General features: G+C 43.1%; 1 protein-coding gene across 4 annotated transcripts in view; it reads right to left on the reverse strand.

Moving 5' to 3' along the window:
• Positions 1–26,712, reverse strand: part of WDR49 (WD repeat domain 49) — a 204,440-nt gene that overhangs the window by 11,116 nt on the left and 166,612 nt on the right. For all 4 annotated transcript variants that reach the window (XM_073626146.1, XM_073626143.1, XM_073626145.1 and 1 more), the window contains 2 exons: positions 23,226–23,332; positions 4,613–4,759 (listed from right to left, as the gene is read on the reverse strand). In XM_073626146.1, the coding sequence (XP_073482247.1) occupies positions 4,613–4,759; positions 23,226–23,332 (254 nt within the window). The remainder of the gene's footprint in view (positions 1–4,612; positions 4,760–23,225; positions 23,333–26,712) is intronic.

The following is a 26,712-nucleotide window of genomic DNA, read 5'->3' on the forward strand; positions in this document are numbered from 1 at the left end:
TTGCTGTGAGGGCACTTGATAGGAGGGAGGGGCTAGGAGTGCCTGAAGAGGGACCCGAGAAGAAAAGGATCTGGGCTGCTCTGTGCAAATCCATTTCACAGAGCAAGTAAGTATGATGTGTTTGTTATTGTTAAAGAAGAAAAAAAATAGACTTTTCAATCACTTTAATACCACTTTAAAGTGATTATAAAGTCAGAAAGTTTTTTTTTTTATCTTAATGCATTCTATGCATTAGGATAAAAAAGCCTTCTGTGTGCAGCAGCCCCCCTCAGCCCTCCTAATACTTACCTGAGCCCCATTTCTATCCAGCGATGTCCACGAGTGAATTGGGCACTCGGGACTCTCCCTCCTGATTGACTGAGACACATAGAAGAGGGTGGGATATATTAGGCAGCAAAGTGAATATGTTGTCCCTTAATGCTTACCAGGCCTTTTCTGGAACTTTTTCTTTACAAGTTTAAATTAGTATTTTTTGCTAGAAAATTACTTAGAACCCCCAAACATTATAATTTTTTTTTTAGCAGAGACCCTAGAGAATAAAATGGCAATCTTTGCAATATTTTATGTCACATTGTATTTCTGCATCGGTCTTTCAAATAGAGAGTATCTATTTACAAAGAGTAAATAGATACCTAACATGTCATGCTTTAAAATTGCGCACGCTCGTGGAATGGCGACAAACTACAGTACTGAAAAACCTGCATAGGCGACGCTTTAAAGTTTTTTACAGGTTACCTGTTTAGAGGTACAGAGGAGGTCTAGTGGTAGAATTATTACTCTCACTCCAACAATCGTGGCAATACATCACATGTGTGGTTTGAACACTGTTTACATATGTGGGCGCGACTTATGTATGCGTTTATTTCTGCGTGCGAGCATACAGAAAAGGGGCACTTTACTTTTTTTTTTCTTATTTTATTTTGCTTTTTATTTTTTATTTTTACACTGTCTCTTTATTTATTTGGATCGCTTTTATTCCTATTACAAGGAATGTTAAAGGAATTCTTAATAGACACTGGCCTATCCTGGCTGAAGACAACGTAATCAGACTATTAATATAAGGCCAGCCATTACCTTTAGACGAGCTGCCTCATTGAAGGACAAATTCGTGAGTAGTGAATTTTGTGACGGGAAAAGCAATCCATGTCGACAAGGTGGCACATTCCTCTTTGGTGGATGCTCCTACTGCACATATATGCTAGGTAAAAGTCAACCAATTCTTCCCAGTGGCGAACCTTTAAATTTAAACACTTTGCCAACTGCCGCACACAAGGGGTAGTGTATATTATTACTTGTGATTACGGATCGTTCTATGTTGGTAAAACCAAACAAGAACTTTGGCAAAATCTATATAGACAAATTCGCTGCATGCAAACATGCAACCCAGATTTACCACTTGGAATGGCACGTTACGAAGGTCCAGGGCAAATTTACAAAAATTAAAGTCATAGCGTTGGATAGTATTCATATACCGCAAGGAAAAGGGGCTTGGGATAAAATACTGTTACAGACGGAACAGAGATGGATATACAAATTTAAGGCCACCTCCCCTCGAGGGCTAAATTACACGATCACCTTTAAACCTTTGTTGCAGCGGTAAAAGGACTGAATATATACCTAATTCTTTTTTTTTTTTGATGCTCAGGTAGTTATTATTGTTACTTTCAATATTTACTTATTTTCTCAGTTTGAAGAATCTTAATTTAATGCACACATTTTCCAAGGTAATTTTGCAATATTCAATTTAATTTTGGCAGCAATGCTGCGACTCCAGGATGGGTTATGTGCTGTTGTTGCTGTTCAGTGTTGGCTCCTGGGGTTTTCCAGGCCCCCCAGCACAGACATGGGGGGTTGTGTCTGTCCTTAGGGATGAGCACCCCCCTCTTTATGCCTACCCACTGGGTACTTGTGGGCAGATTTGGCCTGTTTAGTAATGACTGTTTAGTAATGAAATGCCCCTATTTTTTGATTCGGCTATTTAGAGTGATATGCCTCTATTGTCCCTTTGTGATGACCGTTGATCCTCTGTGGGACCTGGAGCCTGTTTCAGGCTGATATCTGAGCGACACACACTACTTAGCCATTCTTGCTGGTCTGGACATTTGGTTACATCCATATTCTGTAAGTGTAAAATATTTTTTGATAAATACTGTACGAGATAAAATATTATCTAATTTGATGTAGTAAAATAAATTTTGTTTAGTATTTTTTTCCTTTTTTCTTTGTTTCTATATGTATGTACGATTGTTTCCACTTTTTTATCCCCTGATGAAGACTTTGCATAAGTTGAAACGTATTCCTGCTCCTTGCATGTTTTAGCAGGAACATTTCACAGATTAGGAAGTGAACTGTATAGACCAGCTATTTTTTAACATTGTTAAATAAAGATTTCTTATTTTTATTTATATGTTCTAATTTTGTGATTTCTATTGCTGCAACAAAGTCCCATGGGAGATATCTTTCCAATTAATCTATTCTATTAGAGACGGAGCAGCTAGCTCTCCCATAATACAATAGCCACCCACTGTTTTTTATTACAAGGAATGTAAACATCCCTTGTAATAGAAATAAACATGACAGGTCCTCTTTTTGACCTCATATTTCTCATTTACCCTTAAAAGCAAAAAAAAAAAAAAAATTTAAGCCTGAGAGACGGAAGTGACGCCAGACGTTGCTCCAGTTCTCCAAAGGCATAGAGCCGAGTGGGGGCTATCTTACCCTCACTCGACTTCCTGCCCAGGCATCAGAGGGATCAGATTAGCTCCAGGCTTACCAATGGTTCTGGTAAGCTCGGAGATGACCAGGAAGCGGTGGGGGGGGGCACCTCTCCTGCTGCCTGTAAAAGTTATTATGTGCTGAATCTGCCACTAGGACCACTTTTATCTTGTAGAAAATAGCCCACAGTGAAAAATGATACCAGGGTTATGGCAGTTAGCTGTTGCCATAACAATGGTATTTAACCTCAAAGGAATGGCGTAACTATACTTTCGGCGGTCAGCAAGTGATTTAGTTGCTGTGCTAAAAAGCAGACAAAATGGGCAAGCTTAAGTATTTGAGCTACTCTGACAAAGAGCAAATTGTAATGTCAAAGCAACTCCATAATTGCAACTCTTGTGGGATGTTCCCAGCCTGCAGTGGTTAGGACATACCAATAGTAGTCCAAGGAAGTAAAACTGGAAAACCAGTGACAGGGTCATGAGTGGCCAAGCCTCACTGATTCACGTGGAAAGTGAAGGCTGGCCTGTTCAGTCCAATCAAATAGTAGAACTACTATAGCTCTGATTGCTGAGAAAGTTAATGCTGGTTCCAACAGAGAGGTGTCAGAATACACAGTGCATCATAGTTTGTTTTGTATGGGGCCGCAGACTGACAAGGGTGCCCATGCTGACCTGTGTCCACCCCAAAGGTGCTTACAGCGGACACATGAGCATCAGAACTGGGCCATGGAGCACTGGAAGATGGTTTCCCCAAGGTGTTGACTTGACCTCCAAATTTTCCAGATCTCAATCCAATCGGATGTGCTGGAAAAACAAGACCAATCCATGGAGGCCCCACCTTTCAACTTACAGGGTAAAGGATTTTCTACTGTTGGCTGGGTACCAGATACCACAGCATACCTTCAGAAGTCTTGTGGAATCCATGCCTCGATCGGTTATAGCTGTTTTGGCTGTAAAAGGGGGACCTACTCAGTATTAGGTGGGTGGTTATTTTATGGTGAGCAGTCATAATATTATAGATTTTCATTGTATATACAGTATAAATATATACATATACTGTATATACAGACTAGCATTGCCAATTATCTAGGTAGTGGCTGCATTCCTTTTTAATTTTCAGACCAAGAACATTTTTGGCAAATACAGAAAGGTCCTGTTGATCTTGCCAGAAATGTTTTGTTTTTGTCTTTTCCCGTGAGCTTAAAGTGGTTGTAAACCCTTTACAACCACTTTTTTGCTAGAGGTAAGTCTATAATTAGGCTTACCTGTAGCTACACTGGATATCTCCTAAACCTTCACGGTTTAGGAGATATCCCCTGTGTTTGTATGTGCCGGGGTCATCGGCACATGTGCACTGAAGAAAACTGAAGCAATATGTGCCGTTGCTGCAGTTAGACTGTGCCGTTACCGGCGGCTCCTGCACACATGTGCAGGAGTGAAGTCATCGCGGCTCCGGCCAATCACAGTGCCGGGGTCTGCGATACCCGGAGGTAACTCTGGGAGCGATGTTGGCCACTGGAGCGGTGAAAGAGGATGGCTTCGATCTCAAGTATGTAATTCATAATGAGCTAGTATGATATGCATACTAGCTCATTATGCCTTTGTCTTGCAGGGTTTTTTTTTTGTTTTTGTTTTTTTAGGGTTTACAACCACTTTAAAGGAAAGAACAAAAAACATATCTTTATTATACCATAATCTCAATATTTGCCACTTCCTGTGAGCCTAAAAGTAGGGAAAAACAATGCTATCTTTGTCCACTGCTAGTCCCACCAATCTACCATGTAATGGAGATAAATAAAGGCAGACATGTTTCAAGTCCAGCTTGAAAATTTTTAAATTAAGTTCCTGTACCAAAAACACTCCAGTATTACTATAGAAATTTTATTAATACTTACTTTCTGAGAATGTAGGGGCTTCCACAACTTTAGGACATTTATCTTCTGTCTTTTCTCCGAAGTATTTGTCAGGATTTATAATAAAATCTGGTTTACTAATTTCTAAAGTATCCTCCAGAGCATCTATGTTCAACAAGCTGAAGGTACCTGCAGTAATTCAAAAACATAATAAATATTTATGTGTAGATTTTTCTCCATTTGATGTAAATCAAAACATTACCAATATCAAGTTTAATATCCTACTTGCATTTGCAAGTTTTCCCTGTGTGGGTTGCTCTGGCTTTTCCAGTTTCCTTCCACAATTAAAAAATGTGCTAGCTTGAAAGCTATCTAAATAATCCCCACATAGTGGTCCTGATTTACAAACCAATCGTTCTCAACCTTATTTAGACCAGAGCCCCATAAAGCCATAAAACTTTCCATGCCCAAACAGTTAAAAAAAAAAAAAAAAGTTTATACTCACACAATAAAAGGCATGGAAATACAAAATACTGTATGTATTCAAAATTCTGGAAGGCTCTGGATGGGGCTGGGTGTCACGGTTGGGAGATGAAGGTTCTAGAGCGGGTTAGAAGAGTCTGCAGTAGACTTGGTGGCCCTGTAGGGGATGAGGTCTATAGAAAAAAGAGCAGCAGGCAACTGTGGTGGATGGAGTCTCTAGAGGGGGCTACAGTGCTCTCTAGGAAGCTGGGGGTTCTGCAGAGGAAATATGGGAGACTGGAGGGCAGGCCCGGACTGGGACAAAAAATAGGCCCGGGCATTTTAGACTGAGCAGCCAATTTTTCCATGTACCGGGGGGGGTGTATCGGTCCTCCACGCTGTAATGTGCAGGAACACTGATATAAATATAAAGGGGACTGCACTGTAATGATTACCCCCCTTACATCAGAGTCCACACAGAGGTCCCTTACATCAGAGTCCACACAGACCCCCCTTACATCAGAGTCCGCACAGAGGTCCCTTACATCAGAGTCCACACAGACCCCCCTTACATCAGAGTCTGCACAGAGGTCCCTTACATCAGAGTCCGCACAGACCCCCCTTACATCAGAGTCTGCACAGACCCCCCCTTACATCAGAGTCCGCACTGAGCCCCTTTACATCAGAGTCCGCACTGAGCCCTCTTACATCAGAGTCCGCACTGAGCCCCCTTACATCAGAGTCCGCACAGACCCCCCTTACATCAGAGTCCACACAGACCCCCCTTACATCAGAGTCTGCACAGAGGTCCCTTACATCAGAGTCTGCACAGACCCCCCCTTACATCAGAGTCCGCACTGAGCCCCTTTACATCAGAGTCCGCACTGAGCCCCCTTACATCAGAGTCCGCACAGAGGTGTCTTACATCAGATTCCGCACTGAGCCCCCTTACATCAGATTCCACACTGAGCCCCCTTACATCAGAGTCCGCACTGAGCCCCCTTACATCAGAGTCCGCACTGAGCCCCCTTACATCAGAGTCCGCACTGAGCCCCCTTACATCAGATTCCGCACTGAGCCCCCTTACATCAGAGTCCGTACTGAGCCCCTTTACATCAGAGTCCGCACTGAGCCCCCTTACATCAGAGTCCGCACTGAGCCCCCTTACATCAGAGTCCGCACTGAGCCCCCTTACATCAGAGTCCGCACTGAGCCCCTTTACATCAGAGTCCGCACTGAGCCCCCTTACAGAGTCCGCACAGAGGTGTCTTACATCAGATTCCGCACTGAGCCCCCTTACATCAGAGTCCGCACTGAGCCCCCTTACATCAGAGTCCGCACAGAGGTGTCTTACATCAGATTCCGCACTGAGCCCCTTTACATCAGAGTCCGCACTAAGCCCTCTTACATCAGAGTCCGCACTCAGCCCCCTTACATCAGAGTCCGCACAGAGGTGTCTTACATCAGATTCCGCACTGAGCCCCTTTACATCAGATTCTGCACTGAGCCCCCTTACATCAGAGTCCGCACTGAGCCCCCTTACATCAGATTCCGCACTGAGCCCCCTTACATCAGAGTCCGCACTGAGCCCCTTTACATCAGAGTCCGCACAGAGGTGTCTTACATCAGATTCCGCACTGAGCCCCCTTACATCAGATTCCGCACTGAGCCCCTTTACATCAGAGTCCGCACTAAGCCCTCTTACATCAGAGTCCGCACTAAGCCCTCTTACATCAGAGTCCGCACTCAGCCCCCTTACATCAGAGTCCGCACAGAGGTGTCTTACATCAGATTCCGCACTGAGCCCCTTTACATCAGAGTCCGCACAGAGGTGTCTTACATCAGATTCCGCACTGAGCCCCCTTACATCAGAGTCCGCACAGAGGTGTCTTACATCAGATTCCGCACTGAGCCCCTTTACATCAGAGTCCGCACTAAGCCCTCTTACATCAGATTCCGCACTCAGCCCCCTTACATCAGAGTCCGCACAGAGGTGTCTTACATCAGATTCCGCACTGAGCCCCCTTACATCAGAGTCCGCACTGAGCCCCCTTACATCAGATTCCGCACTGAGCCCCCTTACATCAGAGTCCGCACTGAGCCCCTTTACATCAGAGTCCGCACTGAGCCCCCTTACATCAGAGTCCGCACTGAGCCCCCTTACATCAGATTCCGCACTGAGCCCCCTTACATCAGAGTCCGCACTGAGCCCCTTTACATCAGAGTCCGCACTGAGCCCCCTTACATCAGAGTCCGCACTGAGCCCCCTTACATCAGAGTCCGCACTGAGCCCCTTTACATCAGAGTCCGCACTGAGCCCCCTTACAGAGTCCGCACAGAGGTGTCTTACATCAGATTCCGCACTGAGCCCCCTTACATCAGATTCCGCACTGAGCCCCCTTACATCAGAGTCCACACAGAGGTGTCTTACATCAGATTCCGCACTGAGCCCCCTTACATCAGAGTCCGCACAGAGGTGTCTTACATCAGATTCCGCACTGAGCCCCCTTACATCAGATTCCACACTGAGCCCCCTTACATCAGAGTCCGCACTAAGCCCTCTTACATCAGAGTCCGCACTCAGCCCCCTTACATCAGAGTCCGCACAGAGGTGTCTTACATCAGATTCCGCACTGAGCCCCCTTACATCAGAGTCCGCACAGAGGTGTCTTACATCAGATTCCGCACTGAGCCCCCTTACATCAGAGTCCGCACAGAGGTGTCTTACATCAGATTCCGCACTGAGCCCCCTTACATCAGATTCCGCACTGAGCCCCCTTACATCAGAGTCCGCACTAAGCCCTCTTACATCAGAGTCCGCACTCAGCCCCCTTACATCAGAGTCCGCACAGAGGTGTCTTACATCAGATTCCGCACTGAGCCCCCTTACATCAGAGTCCGCACAGAGGTGTCTTACATCAGATTCCGCACTGAGCCCCCTTACATCAGATTCCGCACTGAGCCCCCTTACATCAGATTCCGCACTGAGCCCCCTTACATCAGATTCCGCACTGAGCCCCCTTACATCAGAGTCCGCACTGAGCCCTCTTACATCAGATTCCGCACTGAGCCCCCTTACATCAGATTCCGCACTGAGCCCCTTTACATCAGAGTCCGCACAGAGGTGTCTTACATCAGATTCCGCACTCAGCCCCCTTACATCAGAGTCCGCACAGAGGTGTCTTACATCAGACTCCGCACTCAGCCCCCTTACATCAGAGTCTGCACAGAGGTGTCTTACATCAGATTCCGCACTGAGCCCCCTTACATCAGAGTCCGCACTGAGCCCCCACTTACTGTAAGGGGGAGCTCTGTGGACTCTAATGTAAAGGGGAACACTGGATTAAGGGGGTCTCTGCTCACCAAAGTCCCCCTCTTGTATCAGAGTCCACAGAACACCCCTTAAATTAGTTTTATATACACAATGGAAGGCAGGAGAGAGGGTGAGCTTACTCACCCCAGGATGAGGCTCCGGAGCGGGCTGCCTGCAGCTTTTAAATCTTCCTTAATTCACCACCAGGGATGTGTGGGCAGGGCAGACGCAGGGAGTGTGGGCGGGGCAGACGCAGGGAGTGTGGGCGGGGCAGACGCAGGGGGTGTGGGCGGGGCAGACACAGGGGGTATGGGCGGAGCAGATAGAGTAGAGGGGCGGGAAGAGGAGGAGCAGTGAAACTGTCAGCGTTGGCTGAGCTGTGTGTGAGAGAGACACACAGCTCAGCCGCTCAGCCAAGCAGCTGCTATTGTAGTTGCGCCGGAGCCCAGAGATGACACAGGCACGGCCGCATAGCGGTGGGTGAGCGGCGGCCGTGGCCTGTGTTAACCCTGTCCAGGCCGCGGGCGCCGCTTACCTCCCGCTGTGCGGCCTGATCATCAACAGGCTATGGAGCTGGAGGTCCCAGCCCACCGGGCAAATGCCCGGTCTGCCCTATGGCCAGTCCGGGCCTGCTGGAGGGCATTGCAGGGGTTGGGGGGGCACTTTGGGGCATTGTTGGGGGCATTATGAAGGGCTGGAGGCACTATGAAGGTAGCCAAGCACTGTGGGGACTGAAGGCTCTTAGGGGGCTATAGGAGGTTAGGGGGTCTGCAAATATCTGTACGTGCAGGAGGAGGGAGGCAACAGCCTGGCGGTTGAGAACTACTGTACTAACTAAAGCATCCTCCGAGGTAGGTGCTAGAAGAGAGTATCGTTTTTTTTGGTCTTTCTGCTTACCAGGAAGATGGCCAGGTAAAACTTAGAGTGCCCTCTGCCTACCAGGGAGCAGAATCTATTGGTTAGGTCTGCTCATTGTGCTTAGGTGCAGCTCAGCTTGTTTGACTGTCCCCCACTGGTCCAATAGGGAGGCATATTGGACAGTGGGAGGGGACCTGACAAATGAGTGCACAGACTTTGTTACAGTCCTGGCAATTAGCAGAGGAAAAGTGCTGCATTTCATGCTGAGATACTGTATAAAAGCCCAGGACACAAGTGCTTAGAGTTAGTTGAGTCAGAGAGCAGAGTCCAGGAGAGAGGGGGCGGCTGTCCTCTCCTCCATGGAGGCGGTCGTATGGCCTTGAGTGGTCAACCCAAGGGCCCAGGAAAGTCAGAGTAAAGCTGAACCCAGAGGTCCTGCAGAGGTGACTGGAAGGGAGACACCAGGAAGGATCTGATTCTGCCTACTGTGAGTACAGATCTGTGTCTATGAGGCCTGCCAAGTGAGGGCCAACCCCTTTAGCTAGAAGAGTCAGTGGTCGGGTGTCAGTAAAGGGCATACTAGAAAGTATCCTGAAGATTATGTAGTGCATCAAGTCGGCTGCTAGTGAGAGCAAGAAGACTTAATCCCTCCATACATGTGGCAGTATGGTTAAAGCAGTGGGACTGCTTCCACAAATAATGCGGTGATGCCAAGTGCAAGTTGTTCTTATCCACTGTGAATATTTTAAGTTGGAGTATCCCACTAAACCCTTTTCCCATCCAAGTTTGAAAATAAAATACAAAAACACAAATACCCTGTACTGGTCATTGAGTTTCGAGCAAGCGGGAGTAAGGGTGGGACAAGAAGAAACCCTTAGCAACCAGCTGCAGGTAACCAGAGAGAGGCCTATGAAGTCAACATCCAGCAAGCCCTACGGGGATAGTGCTTCATAACCATATGTGTGTATGCCATTGCAACAATGTGCAGGTGGAGTAGACTGAACAACATACTTAAATACTCACAGTATTTACAATGTACATGCGAATGTATGCAGATAAACACGTACCAGTCACGGAAAACATATGGCAAAATTCACTAACAAATATGGTTTTGCTTAGGACTTTAAACACCATCATCTAAATGTACACTAGCTAAGTGATGGGTATCTAAAAGAGAATGGGCAATGTGGGGCAGGAAAAAAAAACTGGGTTAAGGTGAGATCTGTTATTTTACATGTGCATTTCATGTAGGAACAAAACTGCATGAAGAATGCACGGATATCATGAAAGGTAATACGCAGATGTGCAGGCTCTGACTATGGCAAGCACGTTTCATACACTGCTGGTTTCTAATGATAAATACCAGTACTTGTTGGGGAAGAACCAGTTAATACCAGCAGTTCTTACAGGGGTAGCACTACATCTCTTTTATTTGTTAAGCTAGAATCCTAACATGCATATTCTTTAGTGCACTTTATTGATATAAAAGGTAGAAAATATTTTTATGTATTTTGCACAGATGACTGAAATTACTGTAGCTGAATGAATAAGGCTACATTAAATGAACACTTTGCACTTTATTCCTTTACCAATTGTGTATCATTGTGGTCGATTTACTAAAGAATAGAGGCAGTTAAAGTATAACTAAACCTAGAACAAGAATGCAGTATATATGGGGGGAGGCCAGGATCTGGGGGTCCCCTTGGTAAAGGGGGCTTCCAGATTCCGATAAGCCACCTGCTCGCATACCCCCACAACCACCGGGTAAGAGTGGTTGTGGGGGTATGCGACCTGGGGACCAGGTGCTTTGGGGAGCTACTCCAAAGCACCCTCCCCATGTTGAGGGCATGTGGCCAGGTACTGTTCAGGAGGGGGGCGCTCTTTCGTCCCCCCCTCTTTTCCTGCGGCCTGCCAGGTTGCGTGCTTGGATAAGGGTCTGGTATAGATTTTGGGGGGACCCCTATGCCATTATTTTTTAAATTTTGGCACAGGTTCTTCTTAAAATCCACACCAGACCTGAAGGGTCTGGTATGGATTTGGAGGGGACCCCTACGCCTTTTTTATTAAAATTTGGTGCAGGGTTCCCCTTAATTTCCATATCAGACCTGAAGGGCCTGGTATGGATTTTAGGGGGACCCCCACGCATTTCTTTTTTACATTTTGGTTCGGGGTTCTCCTTAATATTCATACCAGACCCAAAGGGCCTGGTAATGAACTGGGGGGAACCCATGTTCTTTTTTGCAATGAGTTTTATCTATATTGCCGTGACCCGACAATTTATTACAGCCGCGATCAGTTTTAAATGACAATTTTTCCTTTAGAAATGTCATTTTGCTGGGGTACTGTTCTAAACACGGGGAAAATGCGCCACTTTGCAGGCATACTATAGACACCCCCCACGCACGATATTTAAAGGAATATTTTACTTTTTTTGTTTCACTTTAAGCATTAAAAAAAAAACTGCTCCCAAAAAAATGGTCGTTTTAAAAAAAATTGCATTGATACATGTCCCCTGGGGCAGGACCCAGGTCCCCAAACACTTTTTGTGACAATAACTTGCATATAAGCCTTTAAAATTAGCACTTTTGATTTTTCATGTTGGTATCGCATAGACTTTAACGGTGTTCATGTTCTGCCAAATTTTTTGCCTGGTCTGGTGCGAACCGAACTGGGGGTGTTCAGCTCATCCCTACCAAAGGGTCCTGAAAGCCCTGATCTTGGAAAACTTCCTGGCTGAGGATATAGACCTGAGAGAGATTATCATTATGGTTCAATACTTCAATGATGAAAATTATTAAACTTAGCGCTGCTCCTATACAAAATCATGTGATAGTAATGTCCATATCCGAAAAGGGAAACACACACAGCAGAAAGTTCATATAAGAATACCTGTGGTGGAAATTTTGGAATGATAGAACACACCAGACCAGACTCCTTGTGTGAGTGAGGCCACCACCGACACTAATACTGCTTCGTTCACCTCAATATGTTGACCTCTGTCACCACAGAAAGGTCAAACACGCGGTTTCCCACTTACATGGGGAGGAAGAGAAGGTGGATGCTAGCCAGTCTATGGTCTCTCAGATGTTAAAAAACGTCATCCCGTTATCATGAAAACATTAAGAAATAAAATCTAAAGTGCTCTCTGTATGTGTGGACATGCTTTTATTAAAATGCAACTTACAAGATCCTTCGTCCTAAAATTACCGCCGGGTGGCTTTCGGTATAACACGATCCGATCAGATGGCAGCGAGTGACGTCAGCAGAATATGGCTTCTCCTCCTGTACGCATCATGTCCTATGGGACTTCGTCAGCGGGAGGAGCCAAGGCGTCACCCGATGGATAAAAAGAGAGCGTTATCATAGAAACTGCAGAGGAATGTTTATTCCTCTGCGGCTGCGCGGTTTACATAGACTCCGTCTAAGCTGTCAGGAAGTAGAGATTACTCTGCAGTGATGCTAGAGGTTTCTTTAAACAATAAAACTTCTAATAATTAATAATTAGAGAGCAATGTCAGCCCTATTGATGTTAGACTAACTGGTCTATCAGATAGGTAGAGTAAGTATTAATTATTTTTTTAGGGTTCTCTCCTTTTCTTGTTTATGTAATTAAGGTTTTATATTATATTATTGATTTGCATTTCTTTTTAATGGGATATTGTAACGGATTGCTGTGGGTGATGTTAATAATGAAATTTCATTTTGATTGGCTCTATAGGAGTATGAGTAGTGATACAGCTGGGCTAACATTGCTCTCTAATTAATATTTATTAGAAGTCTTTTTGTTTAATAAACCTCTAGCATCACTGCGGAGTAATCTCTACTTCCGGTCAGTTTTGACAGAGTCTATGTAAACCGCACAGCTGCAGAGTAATAAACATTAGTGACAAGCACTCTTTAAATATCCATCGGGTGACACCGTGGCTCCTCCCACTGACGAAGTCCCGTAGGACTTAACGCGAACGGGAGGAGGAGCCACATTCTGCTGACGTCACCCGCTGCCATCTGATCGGATCATGTTCTACCGAAAGCCACCCGGCGGTAAATTTAAAGGCTGCACACAAGACAAAGGATCTTGTAAGTTGCATTTTAATAAAAGTGTGTTCACGCATTAATACAGAGAGCACTTGGATTTTATTTCTTAATGTTTGCATAATACCGTTCAAGATGAAGCTACGCTATAGGCAATAGCGAAACGCGTTGACGTCATCAACGCCGTCTCGTCACGGACGCCGCAGTTTGGATGAGAGGAACTACGAGGAGGCAGCTGCAGACATTCAGGCGATCTGAGCCAGCCCGATCCATCTGCCCGATTCGGCATTCGAGAGGATTGAGCGCTCTCCCCCACTTGCTGTGGATTTATGCCCCTTTCGGGATGCACTTGAAGCTGGGAGATTTGTTCCATCTCCCGCCATCCCTCCAGCCATTGACGCTGCACTTGGAGCTGTACTCATCACCAAAATCAGTCCTCTCTTCATGAAGTGGATATTATGATGCACTATCAACTCTGATCCAAGTCCATAGGTCCAATCTTCAATGAAGCAGAGCAACAAATGGTAAAGTTCCTTACCTTCATTAACCAAAGTGTTTACTTCACATTTATTACTTCACTGTAAGTGACTCTTGCCAAGCTATCTATGTATATTGTCACAATAATTTGAACTTCGCCATATAACAACTTTTTTTTGTTTACAAAAGTTTTATTTGGAAGTTTAAGTAACAAAAATACAAAGGTTATTTAGGTTACAAAGTGTATATATAAAACATTAATATACAGTGACAAGTGGAAGAGAGGTATGATGACGAGTCAAGTACATATACATAGCAATAGACATACATTTTGCAGTTTCACATGTAGTTTTGCAATAAAATCAGTTAAGTCGTATTCCAGTAAGACCATTTCTTTTTATGAATGTGTGTTGAATCATTTAGAGTGTGGTAAATCCATTCAGAAATTTGAATTGATTCCATTCTCGTGGTGACTTGTTGCCATGACAAATTTTTTGTCTTCCAGTTATATGCAATCATCCAATGGATGGAACTGCACAATGAGTGGAATAATCTCATGCATGGTGTGGGGGTATTTGGTATTTTTGCGTATAAGAGACATATTTGGGGGGGTGGGTGTAATTATTTGTTGGGAAGAGCATTCAATAAAGTTAGTGGCTTTGAGCAAAATTTGTTTGATGTATATGCATTCCCAGAAAGTGTGCAAAAGGGTACCCGGTTCTGAACATCCCCTAAAACAATTTGGGGAGACAGAAGGGTAATATGTATGAAGTTTAGAGGGGGTTAGATACCATCTAGAGAATAATTTAAATGGGGTTTCTCTGAAAGAAATGGCTTTATTACATTTACAAAGATTTTCAGACATGGAGGACCACTCCTCAGTACTGAATGGAGTCGCCATGTCCGACTCCCATTTAAGCATTGGTGTTGATTTGTCTGGTGCATCAAAATTATTGAGGTAATGGTAGAGTCTTGAAATGAGACCTCTATCACTGGATAAAGAGATGCAGACATGTTCAAATGTGGTGTTGATATGAGATGTTGTGAGTGCAAAAAATTTTTCATCAAAGAATTTAATAAGATGGTAGTTATGAAGCTCAGAGGCAGGTAGACCATGTGAGGATTGTAAAGATGAAAATGGGGGAAACTCCCATTTTAATTGGAGGGATCTAAGGGTAGTTAAGTTCTTGTTGATCCATAGAGAGAAGGAAGGTCTATTACTATATGCGTCGGGGAATCTGGGGTCTCCCAAAAAAGAAGCTGAGGGAGGAGTTTTAGAGGAGAGTTTGAAAGTGTCTTTGTATTTGTTCCATAGTTGGAAGAATTGAGCAACTATGATGTTGTATTTAATAAGTCTTTTGTAAGATGTGATGTTAGACCATAGTATTCCTTGTAAATGTAGTGGGAGGATATGGGGTTGCCTGGGAAGGGGTGAACCATTGAGTAAGTTGGGTTAATCTGGCTGCTAAAAAATATAGCCAGATATTGGGGAGGCCGAAGCCTCCTGATGTTTGAGGTCTGTGCATAAGAGCATAACTGCATCTAGGTTTTTTCCGGCCCAAATGAACTTGTTTATAATTCTTTGGATATATAATAATTTAGATTTTGGGACATTAATAGGAAGTGCTCGAAAGTAATATAGAAGTTTAGGGAGAATTGTCATTTTAACGGCACATATCCTTCCGGGAAAGGATATGTGGGAAGAGGACCAGGTAGTGAGGAGGGAGGTGATTTGAGAGAATAATGGGGTGTAGTTAGATTTATATAGGAGGTTATGTATAGGGGTTATGTTGACACCAAGATATCTAAAAGATTTGTTACACCACACAAATGGAAAATTGTTAGACAATAGATTTTGAGTATTTTGGTTATAGTTGATTGGTAGGGCTGAGTATTTATTGGTGTTTATTTTAAGGCCTGAGAGGGAATGAAAGGAGTTAAGTTCTTTAAGGAGAGAGGGAATTGATGTATGAGGATCTGTGAGGAATATAAGAGCGTCATCCGCGTATAGGCTAATTTTGAAATCATTATTACCTTTAGTGTATCCCTTTATATCCATGTTGTTTCTGATTTTATGGGCTAAAGGTTCAATGGCGAGGGCAAACAAAAGAGGTGATAGGGGACAGCCCTGTCTGGTTCCTCTGCCAAGGGGGAAAAATTCTGAGTTATGACCAGGAATTTTGATTCTAGTGTGGGGGGCATGGTATAATGCTTTGAAGCCCTGTAGGAATTTGTCTGAAATCCCATATTTAGGTAATAAATAGTTAAGATAGGACCAGCTGACACTGTCAAAAGCCTTGTGGATATCTAAGCTAAGAAGGAATAATTGTCTAGAATATAGATTTGCATCTTGTATTATGTTCGTTACAAATCTGATATTATCCACAATCTGGCAATTTGGGATAAAGCCAGTTTGATCAATGTGGATTAAATTTGTGATAACTGTAGCCAGTCTATCCGACAGAAGTCTACCGAAAATTTTTAAATCATCATTAAGAACCGATATAGGGCGGTAATTTTGGGGAAGGGAGTGGTCTTTGAAAGGTTTAGGAATAAGTGAGAGGTTGGCAAGGAGCATTTCGTCTAGGAAGTGACCACCATTAAGAATATGATTGAAGAGATTTTTTAGGTGAGGGATTAAAAGTGGGGCAAATTTTTTATAATATGATGAAGAGAAGCCATCGGGGCCAGGTGCCGTGCATGTCTTGAGCGATTTAATTATTTTTAATATTTCTGTTTCTGTACATGGGGCATTAAGGTGTTCTATTTGTTGTTGGCTAAGATGGGGTAGGGGGATATCGTCTAGCCAGGATTTAGATTTATCATCAAGAGGTGGCTGTGGGCTGGAAAGTAAGTCCTTATAAAAGGTAGAGAATATTTTAAGAACTCCATGAGGATGGGTGATCATGTTACCGGAGTGATCTCTAAGTTTATAAGAATGTGGGGGTTTGTACTCCTGGTTTAGTTTTTTGGCAAACATAGTTGATGGAGAATTACTATGTAAAAGGAATTTGGCTTTAGAGATTCTAAGGGATTTTTCTGTGTTAGCTGACAGTATAAGATCTAAGGCATTACGTTTTTCTTGAATCTGTTTAGTGAGATTTTGTGATGGGTTGTGCTGTATTTTGTTATATAAGTTATTTAAATCTCTTGTTAAACTTTTGATATTAGTAAGTCTTTCTTTATTTTTATTCGCAGTGAGGCTAATTAAGTGACCACGTTTGTGGGCGACCCAAAGTGTAGTTGTAGGGGTTTCATCGTTTACATTTTCGGTAAAGTAGTTATCAATATGTGTCGTGATCGACTGTGTTGTTATGGGGTCAGTTAAGATAGAGTCATTTAATCTCCAATTGTAAGGAGAGGGTGAAAGGCCTATGTGAGAAGTTTCAAATGAGGTGATATCATGATCTGACCAAGGGCAGGGGTGAATATTTGCCTTGGATGAGTTGGCAAGAAGTATTGGTGTACAGAATATGTAGTCAAGTCTAGTATATACATCATGTGGATGTGAGTAATGTGTATATGATCTGATACCAATATTATGGGCCCTCCAAGAGTCAATGAGTTGAAGTTTATTTATAGATCTATTTAGGGATTTGGAGAAGGCTTTGGAAGAAGGGGACACTTTACTTCTGTCTAAGGACGGGTGTGACGTATGATTAAAATCACCACCAAGGATGATGTGGGGGGAGCTATATCTGTTTAGTGTTTCAAAAAAGTTGGAAAAAAAAGTGGATTGTGATTCATTGGGTGCGTAGATTGAGGCTATGGTAATAGCTTTGTTGTTTAATAGTCCTTTAATGATAATGTATCTACTGTCTGGATCTTTATATAAGTTTTGTATGTCTAGGACAATAGTATTGCGGATGAAGATAGCGACTCCACGTGTTTTATTCTGAAAAGTAGTATAATAAAATTGATTATAAGTTTTGTCAAAATAATTTGGGTGGTTGGAGTCAGCAAAATGTGTTTCTTGCAAGATAATAATATCAGCCCCTAATCTTTTGTAATGTTGAAAGACTTTTTTCCTTTTATGTGGAGAGATAAAACCCTGAGTGTTATGGGATAAGATTTTCAAAACCATTGGTCATATTTTGTTGGGGTATGCTTGTGTAAAAATCTCTGTCTTAATAAAATAAATTGAGGTGTATATGGAGAGCTTGATTGTGTGAGCCAAGGGAGGGATCTCTTTAGATTCAAGGGTATGTGGAGGAAATACCTTGGGGGGTGAAATGGTGTCATAACTAGTACATCATACCAAACAATCAAAATGTTACAACCTTGAGAACATTGACATTGTTTGGAGTAGACTATTTGAAAAGTTTCAAATGAACTTCCAGAATTTTCTGAATTTTTTGCATTGGCCATATAGGCAAAATTTTTATGTAAGAAAAAAAAACATAGTATAAACCAAGGGACAAGGAAATTCTTGTCACTAAAATATAAACATAGCATCAGAGGACAAATATGTCCTAAATCTGCACATACAGTCGAATGCAAAATCCACCAACAGTGGGATAGCGCGGTCGACCACATGGGCAGGTGGGGGATCAATCCAGCGACGGCGAACATAACAGGCAACTTAAACAAATTATTGTTTTATTGTTGAAGTGAGAGCAATATATACCAGGGGGGCCTAAAGAAAAAAAAAGGTCAAACATGGCCCAAAAAACAGGAGTTAAGATGAAAATAATATTTGTAGTGGCAACCATATCTATCTCCATTAAAGTAGAGAAAATATCTTTGTTTTCTAAAAGTAGTATATCTGATCCTTGTACATATATTGTTATTAGAAACTAACAACATAGGCAACAGTATGGTTATTGAAGTAGAGGAAGGAGGAGGGTAAATGAATGGGGGGAAAAGGGAGTGGGAGAGAAAGGAGGGGGGGGGGAGACAAACAAAAAAAAAAACAAAAAAAAAAAGGGAAAAAACATTTCTTCTTTTCTTTTCTTCTTTCTTCCTTTCCCCCTGTCTTCTCCTCCTCTTCCGGATGATCAGGAGCAGGAAAAGTTTTGGTGATATTTCAGACTAATGTGGAAACATGGAGAGGTTGCTAAACTAGCAAAAATCCCTTCGGATGCTGTGGGAGAACTGTAGATGTGATGCTGATTTGAGTTCAGTAGAAAGATACGGCAAAGATTATGGAAAACTTTGATCGAATTTTTCTTTTTTAGTGTAAGTATTGGCAAAGGTGCTAGTAGATGTTAGGTGGCTTGATCTTGAAATGGTCATCTTCTTTGCTCCATGGTATTGCGTCTTGAAGATGGAGTAGACCAGATGGGAGAGGGTCTTGGGGTAGAGGGAAATCGATTTGGGGGCTCTGGTTCAAGCAAACCCAATTTAACCAGCAGTTCTTTCCCTTCAATAATGTTGTATACTGTGTATGTTGAGCCATTATGTGGGATTGTAAGTTTAAATGGAAATCCCCATCTATATTTAATTCTTGCTGCTTGTAGAATGTTAGTGACCTCCTTCATCCTGCGTCTTCTGTCTAAGGTGACAGGTGAAATATCAGGGTAAACTTGCAGCTTTTTGCCATCAAGTGCAATATTTGGGGAGTTTCTTGATGCACGCATGATGTCTTCTTTCACCAGAAAATCTTTCATGCACATGATGATGTCTCTGGGTGGTTTATCAGGTGGAGGTTTGGGGCGTAAGGCTCTGTGACTTCTGTCACATGTAAAAGCTGATAGTGGTTTATCTGGTAAAAGGTTGTGGAATATCTTGGAAACAGTGGGCATAAGATCTGTAACTGTCTCTGGGACACCACGCAGTCTGATATTATGGCGTCTGTTTCTGTTGTCTAAGTCCTCAACTTGTGCCTGCATGAAGGCAAAACTGTCAGCTAGTGTCTCATAATCCTTTCTCAGGTCATTATGAGCAAGTGAGAGTTCGTCGTGCTTGGTTTCCAAAATGTCAGTGCGACTACCTATGCTGGCAATCTCTTGAGATAATGCAGTGGTAGATTTGTGAACTTCACTTTCAATTTTGTTAACCAGTTTATCAAAAATGGAGGTGAGGCTAGCATCAAGATCTGCTTTAGATAGGGGAGAAGTGTACTCACAGTTCCCATTGCTGAGAGAGGGATTGGATGGGTTAGATTGCAGTTGTTTCCCTGAGGCCGCATGTAAGCTGGTGCCGGCGCCATCTTGGGACATCTTCCTGTTCTGTCTGCCTGCAGCGTCCAGGAGATAGTGGGTAAGATTGTGTTGGGGGCAGCGAAATTGCCCGGATCTTCTTGCTGGCATGCACGGGTATGTTACCCAGGTATGGGTGATGTTTCCGCCGTGGAACGAGCGCTCTGGCCCTGGATTATCAGCCTGTGTTGTCCGGGTCAGACGGAGCTCAAGCTACTCGCGTCCGTCCCGCATCTCGCCGCGCATGTGCCCTGCCATATAACAACTTTAACCCATCTAATATCACTCTATGGGACTGGTTGCTATTTTGTGGACTCCTACTGTTCCCATTTAATCCATTAAGCTATCAATCTCTCTTTAGCCATAAAATTAGGGTTTATTCACCAGCAGTAGGCAGTACCATTTAACTCCTCTCCCCTCCATCCATCCCCACCAATCCTTACAGGATCTTTCTTGCTGCCAACGGTTTTTTCGGATCACATGGGATATTAATATCCCACTAACAAATTATATTCAATATACCTAGTACTTCATTACCAGTTGACAATTAGCAAGATCCTTAAGCGCCCGGACGTTGACCTTCGTTGTGTGTTATTTGTTTTTTGTCTCCTGTATTGTTTTGTTTTTCTGTCTAGTCTGTTATCAAATTATGTATTCAGCAATTGGGTTCTATCGGACCTAAATCGTCTATTCTATTCTATAGTTTTAATCTAAGGTTGTTGCACTAAGATGATGAATTGTATTTTAATGATTTAATAGATTTATACTTTTCGGTAATACAGTCAGCATTTTTTGACAACCACAAATTAAACACTGTTGCCACAGTAACCCCTTACCCGGACACTAGAACCGGGTGTTCCTTTTCTTTTCTTATTTGCATAATACCGGGATGACGTTTTTTAACATCTGAGAGACCATAGACCGGCTACCATCCACTTTCTCTTCCTCCCCTTGTAAGTGGAAAACCGCGTGCTTGACCTTTCTGTGGTGATAGAGGTCAACATATTAATGTGAGCGAAGCAGTATTAGTGTCAGTGGTGGGCCCAATCGCACAAGGAGTCTGGTGTGTTCTATCATTCCGGAATTTCCAGCACTGGGATTCTTATAATGAACTTTCTGCTGTGTGCTTCTGTTTCCCTTTTTGGATATGGAAATTACTATCACATGATTTTCTATGCCCTGCACCTTATTTTGTTTGAGTGTTATTAGAATTTCCCAGGTGTTCAGCTGGCATATTTCATTTATTCTATTTAGTATAAGTATAAGGTTTGCACTGATTGTAGTGTTTTTCTATATTATATAAAGTGTCAGTGCAATCATAAAGTTCATAATAGTGCATCATAAGTGAAAGTCCATCTGTGCATATAAAGTCAAACGTAGTATTCCTGCTTGTGAGGATTCCAGTGCCACTCTGTGCTCCCCTCCTGGGTTCCCACTCACCAGCAATATGCTTTAAAAAGGAAAGGTCTTTGTCCTGCTTCAATGGATGGAATATCTCCCTCCTGCTTCTCCAATGGTCAGGTTTCCATTGTAGTGGTATAAGGTGTATATACCAATGAAGAGAGAGATATATAGCGTAATACTGCTTGGGTTTATTGAATATATAAACCCAAGCGATATTACGCTATATATCTCTCTCTTCATTGGTATATCACACCTTACACCACTACAACCATAAACATAAGCCTTTGTTTTATGTGAACTCATTCACAAAATACATGTAAATGGGCAACAGAGGGAAAAGGCGGCATAGCTGCTGTAATATAATATCTAAAAATAACTAAACCCAAGAGCAAAATGCAATATATTGCCGCTTTCAGTCCTAGATGTGTTCTATCATTCCAGAATTTCCAGCACAGGTATTCTTATATGAACTTTCTGTTGTGTGCTTTGTTTCCCTTTTTGGATATGGACATTACTATCATATGATTTTGTATGCATTGCACCTTATTTTGCACTTTATATAATAGCTTGATATTTGTTACATAGGAACAGTGCTAAGTTTAATAATTTTCATCATTGAAGTATTGAACCATGATGATAATCTCTCTCAGGTCTATATCCTCAGCCCGGAAGTTTTCCAAGATCAGGGCTTTCAGGACCCTTTGGTAGGGATGAGCCGAACACCCCCAGTTTGGTTCGCACCAGAACAGGCAAAAAATTCGGCAGAACACGTGAACACCATTAAAGTTTATGGGACACGAACATGAAAAAATCAAAAGTGCTCATTTTAAAGGCTTGTATGCAAGTTATTGTCATAAAAAGTGTTTGGGGACCTGGGTCCTGCCCCAGGGGACATGTATCAATGCAATTTTTTTTTTTTAAACGGCGTTTTTTTTCGGGAGCAGTGATTGTTTTAATGCTTAAAGTGAAACAATAAAAGTGAAATATTCCTTTAAATATTGTGCCTGGGCGGTGTCTATAGTATGCCTGTAAAATGACGCATTTTTCCCATGTTTAGAACAGTACCACAGCAAAATGACATTTCTAAAGGAAATATTGTCATTTAAAACTGATCGCGGCTGTAATGAATTGTCGGGTCTTGGCAATATAGATAAAACTCATTGCAAAAAACAGCAAGGATTAGTAAGCTGCATTATATTACATTTTTGGTTTGGGTTTTGATACCCTTTAACGATGAACTGTAGCCATCTAGCAAATGGCATGTAAGGTAGCATAACTTTTATTTCTTTGAAAATGAATTCTTGTGTTAATTCTTTACCTTTTTACTGCCTTTGTTTCTGTCCAATAATAAGCTCCCGCCAAGTCTGCCCACTCACCCACTCCTACTACATGGTATATAAAAATAATTCTACTTTTAATGAGCACACAGGGGCTTCTTAACATTGTGGATACAGACATTCCCCCATTTGCCCTACATACCCGGTCAATTGAAAAAAATACAAATCCTTGGATTTTACAGATGAATAAATATATTGTACAATATTACTGGGGGTGTCCGAAATATAAGTATAATTTTATTGGGGCAACAACAGATTGCCTTTAAAGGTTTTGTCTACAGTAGATACAAACATTTAGAGAATATGTCTAATTGTCAGATGGTTGAGTTTTCTGCTCTTCAAAATATATAATTGAAAATGTGTTAAATTTACATCTCTGTTCATAAAGTTTGTTGTATTATCTGCTTACTTTTCATTGGACTGTGTTCAAATCTGTAGGCAGTATTTTACATCATATTTCAAGCTTCCTTGCAAGTTTAATGAATGATTTTCTATGGGAACAAATCAAAAGCTGCCTTTAAGAAGCACTGTGACTGCTAATATTTTATTTATGGCGGTCGGTACTACAGTAAAAATGTCATAAATTTAATATAGATCAAGCATTATAAAAATGTCATCGGCATTGCACTTACCAACAATATGTTGGACTGAATCGCCAATGAAGTTTGAATGTAACTTTTCTTTTAATGCATTTTCTCTGTATTTTTTACCCAAGATCGTGTTTTCCCATGGACTGTTTCTACATAAACAAAAAGTCTGTGTTAAATTTAATGTGTTCATACTTCTGACTGCAATGTATTAAACAGCTAGATTGTGTTATATTAAAATCAAATTTAAAGAAAAAAGCAACAAGGTACATGTACAGGTCATAATAAAGGTCTTTGCCAAACACACCATCATGATTGTCTATATGACCACTAAGACCACTATCTGAGACCAGCTGAGGAGATTTCCCCTCACTTTGTGTCCCAGAGACACAAGAGTGATATGAAATCTTTCCATAGCACAGGAAAATTAGCTTGCTTTAAAATTGTTCTACTGCTTTTTTTTTTCTTAATTTGTAGTGTTTTTTTTTTTATTTATTTAAAGGCTGGTATTCAGGGACCATTCTATCCCCTGCAGCTACCCCCATATATGGGATCGCCTTAAAGTGGTATTGAACCAAAAAAACTAAAATGTAATATATTGCAACTTGACAATCTTAAGTGACTGCAATCATTTTTTGTTTTTAGGCATAGTTTCCTTTATTTTCACCTGGTGATCAGGCCAGTAATACACTTAGGCTGGGTACAAATATCAACCGGTTCAGCAGGAACTGGGCAACATTTGGTCATTGTGTATAGGTATCTTTTCAACAAAAACCAGTATAATGACTGGCTTTTTTCGAAAGGGACATGCTAAAAAACCAGCATCCGATCAGTGCTCTCAGCCAATGGCTGGAAGTGCTGATCAGTGTGTTCTGGCAATCTGGCAGGGGTAGTCCCCCTGTCAGAACACAAAGGCACAGTGGGGGAAATTGCTGCACTAACATCAAATGACTGCCTGTCAGGCAAAGGCGTAACTAGAATCTTCAGTGCCCAGGTGCAAGAAACCATGAAGGGCCCCCACCAGGGGCGTTGATAGGTCTACAAAAGATCTCGGGCTAGAGCCCATAGCAGCGAAGTAAAGAAAGTCATACGCTCGGGTGGGCATACACATGTATATACATATATATATATATGTATATATATACATACATACATACATATGTGTGTGTGTGTGTGTGTGTGTGTGTGTGTGTATATATATATATATATATATATATATATATATATATATATAAAATATCGTTACTTATCTGAGTGCGGATTCGCCCTTACATCAGGGTCTCCAGAGAGCCTCCCTCTTTACAACAGGATCCCCAGAGAGTCCCCCCCTTACCTCAGGGTCCTCAGAGAGCCCCTCCTTAAATCAGGGTCCCCAGAGAGCTCCCCCTTACATCAGGGTCCCCAGAGAGCCCCCCCTTACATCAGGGTCCCCAGAGAGCCCCTTCCTTACATAAGGGTCCCCAGAGAGCCCCTCCTTACATCAGGGTCCCCAGATAGCCCCCCCTTACTTCAGGGTCCCCAGAGAGCCCTCCTTACTTCAGGGTCCTCAGAGAGCCCCTTCCTTACATCAGGGTCCCCAGACAGCCCCCCTTACATCATGGTCCCCAGAGGGCCCCCTTTACATCAGGGTCCCCAGAGGGCCCCCCTTACATCAGGGTCCCCAGAGAGCCCCTCCTTACATAAGGGTCCCCAGAGAGCTCCTTCCTTACATCAGGGTCCCCAGAGTGCCCCTCCTAACATCAGGGTCCTCAGAGAGCCCATTCCTTACATCAGGGTCCCCAGAGAGCCCCTCCTTACATAAGGTTCCCCAGAGAGCCCCCTCCTTACATCAGGGTCCCCAGAGAGCCCCCTTCTTACATATGGGTCCCCAGAGAGCCCCCCTTACATCAGGGTCCCCAGAGAGCCTCCCCTTACATCAGGGTCCCCAGAGAGCCTCCCCTTACATCAGGGTCCCCAGAAAGCCCCCTTACATCAGGGTCCCCAGAGAGCCCCCTTACATCAGGGTCCTCAGAGAGCCCATTCCTTACATCAGGGTCCCCAGAGAGCCCCTCCTTACATAAGGGTCCCCAAAGAGCCTTGCTTACATCAGGGTCCCCAGTGAGCCCCTCTTTACATCAGGTTTCCCAGAGAGCCCCCTTACATTAGAGTCCCCAGAGGGCCCCCCTTACTTTAGGGTCCCCAGAGAGCCTTCCTTATATCAGGGTCCCCAGAGATCCCCCCTTACATCAGGGTCCCCAGAGATCCCCCCTTACATCAGGGTCCCCAGGGAGCCCCCCTTACATCAGGGTCCCCAGAGAACATCCTTTACATCAGGGTCCCCAGAGAGCCCCCTTACATCAGGGTCCCCAGAGATCCCCCTTACATCAGGGTCCCCAGAGAGCCCCCCCTTACATCAGGGTCCCCAGAGGTGCCCCCTTACTTTAGGGTCCCCAGAGAGCCCCCCTTACATCAGTGTCCCCAGAGGCCCCCCTTACTTTAGGGTCCCCAGAGAGCCCCCCTTACATCAGTGTTCCCAGAGGCCCCAGACAATCAGCCCCCCTTCCAAAGGTTCCCCTGTACCTGGCTGGTCTCCGCTGTGCACCTTCAACCCCCAGCACATCTCTGTACCCCCCACCTGGGAGGTGGGGCAATAACATGGTGTGGGCGAATTTCTGCCAGTTACAGGCTGTGTCACGCCCCTCCAACCTGTGTCTTAGAATAAGAGGGAGGTTAAGCCTCTACATGTAATATCCCTCCCCCTGTGTTTAGCTGGTTAGTGGACATGGAAGAGGAGGGAGGGAGTGGGTTGTACAACCCCTGGCAAAAATTATGGAATCACCAGTCCCTGAGGAAGGTTCCTTCAGTTGTTTATTGTTGTAGAAAAAAAGCAGATCACAGACATGGCCAAAAACTAAAGGCATTTCAAATGGCAACTTTCTGGCTTTAAGAAACACTAAAAGAAATCAAGAAAACAGTAACAGTTAGATTTATAGAACAAGCACAGGGAATAAATTATGGAATCACTCAATTCTGAGGAAAAAATTATGGAATCACCCTGTAAATTTTCATTACAAACATTAACACCTGCATCAGATTAAATCTGCTTGTTAGTATGTAGGTAAAGAAGGTAAATCATCATGTAGTGTTGCACAAGATGTTGGTTGTTCACAGTCGGCTGTGTCTAAAACATGAACCAAATACAAACAACATGGGAAGGTGGTTAAAGGCAAGCATACCGGTAGACCAAGGAAGACATCAAAGCGTCAAGACAGAAAACTTGAAAACAGAAAATGTACAACAAAACAAATGAGGAACAAATGGGAGGAAACTGGAGTCAACATCTGTAACCAAACTGTAAGAAACCGCCTAAAGGAAATGGGATTTACATACAGAAAAGCTAAAAGAAAGCCATCTCTAACACCTAAACACAAAAAAACAAGGTTACAATGGGCTAAGGAAAGGCACTCGTGGACTGTGGATGATTGGATGAAAGTCATATTCAGTGATGAATCTCGAATCCGCATTGGGCAAGGTGATGATGCTGGAATTTTTG

Source organism: Aquarana catesbeiana, linkage group LG04 (genome assembly GCF_042186555.1).
Source record: "Aquarana catesbeiana isolate 2022-GZ linkage group LG04, ASM4218655v1, whole genome shotgun sequence".
Lineage (NCBI taxonomy): Eukaryota > Metazoa > Chordata > Amphibia > Anura > Ranidae > Aquarana > Aquarana catesbeiana.